This window comes from Pinus tabuliformis, chromosome 6 (assembly GCF_031772625.1).
Source record: "Pinus tabuliformis cultivar Carrire ecotype Pingquan chromosome 6, CPIR1, whole genome shotgun sequence".
In the NCBI taxonomy this organism is placed as follows: Eukaryota; Viridiplantae; Streptophyta; class Pinopsida; order Pinales; family Pinaceae; genus Pinus; species Pinus tabuliformis.
In genome coordinates, this window is record NC_142292.1 from 906661963 (window position 1) to 906672557 (window position 10595).

General features: G+C 39.0%; 1 protein-coding gene across 1 annotated transcript; it reads right to left on the bottom strand.

Annotated features, from left to right (window-relative positions):
• Positions 1–2490: 2490 nt before the first annotated feature.
• On the bottom strand, positions 2491–3015 carry LOC149261882 (uncharacterized). The gene has a single exon (XM_089371683.1). It carries the CDS (start codon positions 3013–3015, stop codon positions 2491–2493), a length of 525 nt encoding a protein of 174 aa, XP_089227809.1.
• Between the last annotated feature and the right edge of the window lie 7580 nt (positions 3016–10595).

Below are 10595 nucleotides of genomic sequence, written 5' to 3' on the forward strand. Positions count from 1 at the left end.
TTATTCAAATTGATGATGAACTGACCCAACCTTCTAACAGTCACCTCGCTGAAAAGACAATGCCAAGGGACCGATGCGAACATATTGCCATAATTGTCCCTGATGTTTCTGAAAGCATCACATTCCAAAATGAAATGGGTCGTGGAGCGAATTTTTGGCATGGAAAGATAAAATAAATTAATTAACTGGATTTGATTGCATTAAAAACTAAAAAACATGACAATTATTTGTGTAGTAGTAGGGATTGACTGAGGCTACTGCTTTCCCAGTGCAACTTCTGCAAAAATTGATGAAGTTTATTTTCTAGTACTCACATTTTGGTGTGAAAATGTCTTGTTTTGAGTGCCTCTTGAGTCAATTGGAACTTATTGCTTCTGTAGCATTTTTTATTTGCAACCAAATCTTTGTTGAGTTCCAAAAATTTTGGGAGTTAACACCACTCTTTGACTTTTACCTGAGTTCGATTGAGTTTTTGGTGATATTTTTTTTATTTGATTTGTTTTCTCCCCAGGCGAAGGAACCCTTTTGGACCTGTTAATTATTCTATGTGTTATTGAAGACTTGTGTTTATTTGGTAAAAAGTTGAGTTCAAGTTTAGGAATGGAAGCTTGAGACCTCTTTTTGTTTTTGTTTTATTTGATTTGTTTTCTCCCCAAGCAAAGGAACCCTTTTGGACCTGTTAATTATTCTATGTGTTATTGAAGACTTGTGTTTATTTGGTAAAAGGGTGAGTTCAAGTTTAGGAATGGAAGCTTGAGACCTCTTTTTGTTTTTGTTTTATTTGATTTGTTTTCTCCCCAAGCGAAGGAACCCTTTTGGACTTGTTAATTATTCTATGTGTTATTGAAGACTTGTGTTTATTTGGTAAAAGGTTGAGTTCAAGTTTAGGAATGGAAGCTTGAGACCTCTTTTTGTTTTTGTTTTTGTTTTTGGTGGGTAATGCTTCTTTTTATTATTAATGATGACAATACATACATGGTGTGTTTCAATCGAAAAATGGTGCTACTAAGGGCTACAAAATTGGTTTGGAAGAAAACCATATAAAGTCTCAAACCTTGACCTTAATACGCCTAGCTAGTAAAGTGCCATATGACATGCCAAAACCAAAATCAAGGAAAGTCCAAAATTAAAGGCCCTGATCATTAGTACATCATAACAGTTTGTATCAGATCCCGATGTGGGCATTTCATCCTTTTGTTATTATGTTGGTGGCTTCTTGATGGATTGTTTTTTGGCTCAGTCTTTGGGGCACTAACTTCTCAGTGGTTATTTTCTTGTTGCTTCTCACCCTTCGAAATTATCGATGGACTTTGTTTAGCTTATCATTTGGAGGCTGGTCTAGAGGATGAGGCCACCTATGGCGATTCTAGGTATAGACAATGATATGCAACCCAACAAAAGTCACTAATGACCAGAGTTTGATTAAACAATATATTATTTCCTGTTTTTCTAAATGAATAAAAAAATTTCAGTTCACATAAGCTGCCAAGTTGAGTGGAAGTCCACAGTTTATTGTAATTAATCTCCAAGGAAGGGATTCCTTTCACGGGATGGAAATGTGAAGTAAGTGACTACAGTAGGTCAATACCTATTGCCAAGCAGAGTTGGGGAATTGGTACAACTAGAATATATGTTTTCACGGCTCAAGCCATTTATCAAAAATTATTTATTGTGGGGATGCCAAGGTGGATTATATGGAGGTTTTGGCTTTATAACCTTCCAATTTTTCCATATGATATGGACCAGAAAGGTACATTTAATCTTAAAATTGTCTGGGGTAATGCTCATTGATAAATGATTGAAGGTTCAGTCCCCAATAGAAATTTTTACTATGTGAATGCAATTTCCTTCCTTTCCTTCCAGAGCAAAAACAATCCACTTAGCATAGAGGGATGAGTTGGAGTGTGAGTTCTATGGATACCCAAGCCACTCCATTCCTTCCATGTGTAATAAAGGTTCTGAATCTATGAAAAGTTGAAGACCATCCCCCCATCAAAGTTGGCACAAAGAAGCAACCAAGGGCACATACAATAAATAATAACGTGCATGGGAGCCAACTTTTAGTGCAGATTTGAAATCATGCTGCTAAAGTCTTGGGCTTATAAATCCATTTACCAAAATTCTTTTCCCGTATTTGGATAAGCATGTCCCATTGTTCCTCAAATGTTTCTTGAAAAGAGAAAGAAATGCCTAGGAATTTGAAAATTTGGCTTGACTTGACACAAGCCCGCCCTTGTAATTTATGTCAATCTGGCATCTTCTGTGAGCTCTACCTTTAAGTCAATCTGGCATGTCCTGTGAGCTCTACCTGTAGCAATAGGTTTTAGCTCACTGAATGTTTAGAGCTTAGGGCCTTGCAGAAAATGCCTAAGTAATCCATAGCACATTATTAATTGACTCCTGTTCAAGAACTTGAGTTTTAGCACATTCACAAGCATCATTGGGTATGGTTTGTGCAGACGAATCCATTTAATGAGACCTTGCTTGACCCTATGAGTTATCAGACAGACACTGGCCTCTGTTTGGCAAATTGATCAGACTAGAGGGCGGAGTACTTTCTTGGAGGTCCAATTGAGAATCGAAATCTGAATCCAGAGTTTGAGTGGAGGCTGAGACCAACAATTTGGCTGGGATCTGATTCTTCCTTGAAATTCTTGGACAGTCTTTGTATAAATGCCCCACTTCGTGACATTTGCGGCAACAGAAGGGAATGCCTTCGTAATCTAGAATTTGCCTCCGAGTGATGTCACCCATCTGAAACAGGTAGCTCTCTACCAGACCTTCTCTGGTATCTAGATGCACTAGAATACGTGCCAATGCTAGGCATCTTGTGTCTTGGTAGGTTCTATCATGATCTAGATAGACACCCAAATCATCTCCTATTACCTTGAAGATTTCTTCCCCCCAAAATTGTAATGGGAGAGCAGGCAATCGGACCCAGATTGGCCCCGCTCCATGATTTTCCTTTTCTGGGTCAAACATTGGCAACCATCGCTTCAATAGCACTGGTGTCATCTCGATGTGCCAGTACCGCGTGAGGACCCAGTCTACCTAGTCTGGATGAGCGAAAATCAGAGCAAACCAGCGCCTGGAAAGCGAGAGGATACCTGGGAGCTGTATGAGGAGATTCCCCCAAATTTCCACTATCCACCTTCGAAGGCGTATCAGGGAGTAATTTCGGCCTCTCACCCTTCCAACTAACACCGTGCTCTCCGTGAGGGCCGCTTGAGCCATAGAGATTCCTTCTCCAAAGATTAACTGCCTGTCCCTTTCTCTGATTTTTGAACTCCTTGATTTTTTTGGATGTTTTGGCCGCGCTTTAGTTGCTTGCTCTCCTTCCTCAAGGCCAATGTCTTATGAATCAGAACGATTTCCTTCTGAAGCGTGGTCCAGTCCGGGAATGCCAATGAAGCAGCCTGAAGGAGGGGCTGAGCCGACTGGTTGGAATGCTATATAGAAGGGGGCAGTCCTGAGGATTCCTACTTGTTCAGGCAGCAATCCTTGTGTTGTTTGACCCAAGTTACTCGGTCCTTCTCCTGAAACACTCGCACCACCTTGGGTAATTGTTGCTGCCAGGAAGGCCTGCGACCATATGTTCAGGTCCGACGGGGAAGGAATGGGTAGGAAGGGTAACTCCGGGCCTTCTTCCAGGATGAATATTCCTTCCATAACTGTCGGGGGTGGAGTCGATTCTAGGGTCTGTGGAGAGACCGCCATATCTTCCATTTGAGTTATAACTGCCTCAACCCCTGTGACCGGTAAACTGGCTATCACCGGCGTAGTCAAAGCTGGAGCCGGTCGGGAGAAATTGACCCAAATATCCTCAGCAGCAAGGGAGTCAGAAGTGTAGTCAAGTAGTTGTTCATCCATCCAGGAGCCAGCTGCCCAAGAAAACAGTGCGTCGTTCCGCCGCGTCTTCCTGTTGGGGTTACACTTGCCCGAGACCGCCGTTCTTGGCAAAATGCCCTTGTGCTCTGCTTCAAACCCTCTTGCAAAAAACGGATTTTGCTTTGACACAAAAAAGACAAGGGTTTATTTTAATGCTCCTACTAGACTGACCCACAGTCCCGTAAGCTTTCAGCAGAAAACTTGTGACCTCAGAAGTCCACCCTTGGTTGCAATGTGGAAACTGTAGTTAGAGTATGAAGACAGGAGGTAAACCAAAAAATAGTGGTTTGTAAACTACCCCCTTCAAGTGTAACCAATGTCACTCAAGCCGCAAATGGTGGAAAGAAAAAACCCCTGCAGAGCGAGTACTCTAACCGTGAGCACCCCCAAATGCAGCAAAACTATCATAAAACAGTTTGTGATTGTTTCAGGTGCTCTAAACCAAAGCTATGATTATGTAACATAACTTTTATCTTTTTTGAAATCTTTAAACCTATAACAACACCCTTGCGACATGAATTTCTAGTTGAAATGTCCTACAAACTTAAAATTGTAGTTTCAATTTCTCCATGCACATGTGCATGGATTTAGATGCATGGACTATTTCAATCTTACAAACAGTAAAAAAGTCTTTTTCTAAATTCTTATACCTAGTATTGAAAGTTTGGAAATGAAAAGTTCTAAGTTATGCTGACATAAGCCAAACACAAAATCATTAGCCATAGAAATCAATGTTATCAGAACTAGATTATTTTTGGTTAAACCAGCCTGAACCAATCAGTTAGGGGTCTGTACTGGTTCTATTGAATGTTCCACACTGGAAATGGCTGGTTCCATACTGGAATTGGTGATAAATGTCAAAACTGACTGGTTCTGTACAGAACCGTCCAACTCCATTCTGTCAAAGCCATATAGCTGGTGATGGGGATGACTTGAATATTTAAAAAAAAATCGATAAAATATAAAAAGGTTGAACATGAAAACCTAACCTGAGGCCCACCCTAATGCTATTTAAAGAGCTCCCCACCCTCCATTTTACTCACAATTCATTGCAGCAATTTGGAATTTTGAGCTGAGTATCTTGGGTTGATTTGGAGAGTTTGAGAACATCTTTGTTGATGTATTTTGGTTCGGATATGGATTGTACTTGGCGCTATTTTGGTTATATGCACCCTTGCTTGCTACATACATGAAAAATTTTTCATATTTGTGTATGATGGCTTGGATTCATATGGATGCACATGAATTTGTAATTTTTCCAAAAGTTGAATATTTTATCTATTTTTTGGTTGACTGGTTTTGTGGCCCAATTCTGTTTTCGGTTTTTGTTTAGTTTTGATTTCTGTTGTCGGTCAGTTCAATGATTGTTTCGATTTTTAATATCATTGAGAGGAATTAACTGGATATTTTAGAACTGTTTGAAATGGATGAAGAAAGTCTCCAAAATTTTGAAATAAACTAGAAAAACAAGCCATTGAAAAAATACACCTCAAGTTGGGCAAAGTAAATTCCAGCAAGGATAAGAAGATGATATTATAATGTTTACAGCAAGGATGGGAAGATGATGTCATCATATTTATCAGGAAGGATGAGAAGATGTCAAGGTAACGACAGTAAATGACAAATATGATGGTATGAAACTTTCTTGCTATCTTTCTAGCCCACGTAGCCTTACAAGTAGAGAATTGCTTACATAAGAATAAATTCTTATCACCTAAAGAGTGGGACCCAACGCTCCATGAGAAGCATTCATCTCAATTTGGTGAATCGGGTGACACGGAATATTGAAAAACATCAGCTTATGACTGAATTTTAGAAAATAACACCAATCATTGTGCCCTAGCCAACCAATAAACTATCACTACTGCAGTAAAATGAACCAATGCAGTTTTAGGAATAATATACAAAGATTCCCAAATACTAAGTGTCTCAATCAATCATTGTGGGGCACAAGAAGTAATTCAATTGAATTAGTTAATTAGTAAAATATAAATTTTTGTACCTTTTTTGTGTCCCCTGTATTTCCTCTGCAATTAGTAGTTGTGCTTTTGCTTTCTCACATGTATTTGTTTATGCTCAATCTAAGTCACACATGACACTGACACTGGGACAGACGGACATGAGTTTTGGGCATGTAGACCATTGAAATGGGACGTATATATATATATATATATATATATATATATATATATATATATATATATATATATTTGTTGGTTAGACCTATGAAGTTTTTTGTTTTTATTTATTTATTTATTTTTCATTTGGTTTATGTCTATGTGGTTCACAGACCCCAAAGATTGGTGACCGCTACGTCCACAAAATATTTTGTTAGGATATTCCGACACATAGGAAATAATTAAGTACAACTTGGTCTAGTATAGAGTTAGGTAAAGTGTGTTTCTTTACCTTGTACATTTTGTAACTTACAATCTGACGGTCACGATATGTAGTGATCCGACGGTTCATTCTCTCCTCGGTATTACCGACACTTGATCCGTGGCTTGACACCCAATTGGTCCATGATTTCTATTTAAAGCGCATGGAGGGTCATTTGTAGGGTAATCTGTGCATGAGAGAAGCTTATGTAAATTTTCATTCTTTTATTAATAAATTGCCTGAAGTGGCCACGTTGGCTCAGGCCGTGGACTGTTTCCCTCTATTAGGGTTTTAACCACGTCAAATATACTGGTGTATTGATCTGCGATCTGGTTGTGAGCGGTGTCCTTTGGTGCTCTGTCTGAGGAACTTACCCTGTAAATTCCTACATGGTATCAGAGCTATTTGAGGGCCACGTCCGTTGGTGATCCAAATCTGAAGCCGGTAGAACTGCATCCGACTGTCGTTTCCTAGATCTGTTATTTCTAACTGCTTTCGGGCCGAGAGGACTGCTCTGTTGTGTTGGGAGCATCTGTTCCAGTGAGGAACCCCTTTCGTTTCATGCGAAAAGGTTTCCGGTAGCCCTAGCTGCGTCATTTTTAAGATCTGGAGGTATACAGTGTTTATTTGCAGTTTACAGTTATTTTCTCTCTGTTTATTTCGGTTTCGGTTTATTTAGATTTTTTTATTACTGGATCTATACCTTTCATTTCTGCATATGCTCTTTGCCCTGCGACTCTGTGCGATCTGGGCAAATCAGAAACAGAAAGGAAGGATTTTTCTCATGCGTATGCTCTTTTCCCTGCGCCTTAGGGTGATCTCGGAAAATCAGAAACATTGAGGAAAATATTTAGTTTCCGGCTAAAGCTAACTTTGAGCCGCAAGGTTCATTTTTGAAAATATTTAGTTTTTCGACTAAAGCTAACTTCGAGCCGTAAGGTTCGTTTTCTTTGCATGTCCGTGTTGGGTTCAAATCTCCATTTTTTGGGGGCGGATTTTTTCATTTCCGCACATTCCTGCACTTCGTCGACGACTTCAACAACGTTTTTTCAAAAAGCCATAACTTCTTCATCCGGAAGCCGTTTTCAGAGCCATTTTTTTTAAACCAGCCTAATTTTTCAAGATCTATCCATTGGAACACTTAGTTTCAACATCTTTAGCTTTAGTTTCCGTTGAAATGGAAATTCAATACCAAGTTACCCTTGACAGCGCCAACTACTTCCAATGGTTGTCCTACATTGAGGATTTACTTAGAAGTAAAGGTCTCTACAGAATAGCCTCAGGCCAAGAAAAGAAACCGAAGGATGAAGATAAGGCTGCTAAATGGGAAAATAGGCAAGATCAAGCACGTGGATTGATAGGGATGTCTATTTCTCCAAATCTTAGATTCCATATTGCAGAACTTGATACTCCTGATGAAGCAATGAAACAAATCAATAAAGTTTTTGGAATTAAAAATGAACTTAGAGCCCATCAACTTGAAAATGAGTTGCTTACATTGGACCCTAATAATTTTTCTTGCATTGAAGATTTCTTGTCCAAGTTCAAGACCCTTAGATATCTCTTGGAAGGTGTTAAGGTTAAGAAAGAAGATAGTAACCTTATCTATTCCATTCTTACTAAGTTGGGACCAGCCTACTCTGTGTTTGTTTCCACCTTCCATTCTACAAGAGAAGCCTTCATTTCTCAAGGAACAGACTACAAGTCCCCTTCCTTTGACTCTTTTTGTGATTCTTTAATAAGAGAACAAGAAAAACTCTTACACACCTTGGTCTTCTTAATCTTGGAAACTCTTCCAAGAAAGCGTTAGCCGCCCAGCAGCAACCAAATTCAAAGAATCCTAAGAAGTCATATCCTAAAAAGAATGGTCCTAAACCAAACAAGGGTCTTAAGCAATCTCAGCCTCAAAATGAAAAATCATTTCAACAAAATGATAAGACAAATAAAAACAAATGGAAGAAGAATAATAGACATTGCAACTTTTGTAATCGAGATGGTCACTTAGAATCCAAATGTTTTAAGAAGATGGAAGCCTTGGAAGCAGCGATGAAGAAACATAACATCCATTTGGAGCATTCTTCACCTTCAACTTCATCTTCAGGAATGGAACTTTCTGCATGTGTTTGTCAATCATCTCGATCTGGTTATGTATTAAATGTATCTTCTTCTTCTCATTCTCATGAGTGGCTCATTGATTATGGAGCTTCTTATCACATGGCCAAAAACAAAGCCATGTTTTCTTCTTTAAATGATTGTAACACCAAAAATATATATGTTGGTGATGATAGATCTCTTAGTGTTGTAGGGACTGGAACTGTTCATCTAGACAATGGTCAGTTCAATGATGTATTATGTGTTCCAACCTTATCATGCAACCTTCTATCTGTATATCAGATAACTCATTCAGGTGAAGGTAAAATCGTTGAATTTTCACCTCATGATGTTGTAATCAAGGACTTAAGAGATCCTAAACAGATTTTGGCTACTAGCATTGTTGATGATTCTACAAGGTTGTATAAGTTTCACAACTTTGGGTCATCAAATCCTCCCTCAGTATTTGTTGCTCATAACGATGAAGTGAGAAAACTTTGGCATGAGCGATTTGATCACTTAAACTATCGCTCCCTTCAGCATCTATGTAAAGAAAATATGGTGACAGGTCTTCCTATGGTATCTTGCAGAGATGGTGTTTGTTCCGGATGTGTACTCGGAAAACATCATCAGGACAGTTTTGAAAAACGTGCCTCTTGGCACGCCTCAGCCCCTTTACAGCTTGTGCATAGTGATTTATGTGGTCCACTTCCTGTTGTTTCATTCTCTGGCTGCAAGTATTTCTTAACTTTGATTGATTATTTCTCCAGACGCACTTGGGTATACTTCTTAAAACTCAAGAGTGAAGTATTTAACACATTTTTGGCCTTCAAAGCCTTTGTTGAAAAACAATCTGGACATCAAATTCTTAAGCTAAGATCTGATAATGGCGGAGAATATGTTAAAAACACATTCATCAACTTTTGCACTGAGAATGGAATTCAAATGCAACATACTGTTCCATATACTCCACAACAAAATGGTGTAGCTGAAAGGAAGAATCGCAGCTTAAAGGAAATGGCTAATTGTATGCTACAATCTAAAGGACTTGGTCTTAGTTTTTGGGCAGAAGCAATTAACTGTGCAAATTACATAATAAATCGCATTCCTACTAAGGCTTTAAAGAATATCACTCCAGAAGAAGCATGGAGCTCAATCAAACCAGATGTAAGTCACTTTCGTGTTTTTGGAAGTGAAGCGTGGGCCCATATCCCAGATGAAAAGCATAAAGCTTTAGAACCTAAGAGTGAAAAATGTACTTTTGTTGGATATTCTGAAGATGTCAAAGGCTATAGACTTATTCCATTTAAGTCCAAAAATGTTATCATTAGAAGAGATGTAAAATTTTATGAAAATATATCGGCCTGCGAGCCTAGTCCGACGGATGTGCCACCTCTCCCTATCTCTTCTACTTTTGAAAACATTTCTTCTTCAGATGATGAAAGTGAGGATGACAATCCTCCCCCACCATCTCAGGATCCTCCTTCAGCTCCTCAGCTTCCAAAATGGGTTCGTGCTACTCGAGATGCAGTAGGTGATCTTGCCAGTGATCCTACAGATCAGCGACGCACACGTTCTCAGTTTGATAGAGCCTCTTCTTTACTGGCTCAAGCTCCAGTAAATTATGATCCTGACACCTTTGCAGAAGCTTCAGGCCATCTAGATTGGGAAGCAGCTATGAATGAAGAATATCATTCATTATTGGCAAATGATACATGGGATCTTGTTCCTCTACCAAAGGGATGAAAACTTGTTAGATGCAAATGGGTTTACAAAACCAAGTATGGACCAAATGGGAAAGTTGATAAACATAAAGCTCGTCTTGTTGCTAAAGGTTTTTCACAAGTTGAAGGCATTGACTACATTGAAACCTTCTCCCTGTTGCCAAAATGAACTCTATCCGCCTTGTTCTTTCCCTTACTGCCTCTTTCAAATGGGAAGTCCATCAGATGGATGTTAAATCCGCCTTCTTGCATGGGGACTTGCATGAAGAAATCTATATGGAACAACCTATTGGCTTTATACAAACAGACTCCAGCCTTGTATGTCGGCTTAAGAAATCCCTTTATGGTCTCAAGCAAGCTCCTCGAGCTTGGTATGCCAAAATGGATAACTTTCTTTTAGAAAATGGCTTTTCTAGGTGTCATTCTGACAATACTGTCTACACCAAGAAAGTGGGCAAGTCTCTTATCATTCTTGTTCTTTATGTTGATGACCTTATCCTGACTGGTAGTGAT

Excerpts from the sequence above, each read along its gene's own strand:
- LOC149261882 (XM_089371683.1), bottom strand. The coding sequence starts at position 3,015 with ATGACACCAGTGCTATTGAAGCGATGGTTGCCAATGTTTGACCCAGAA.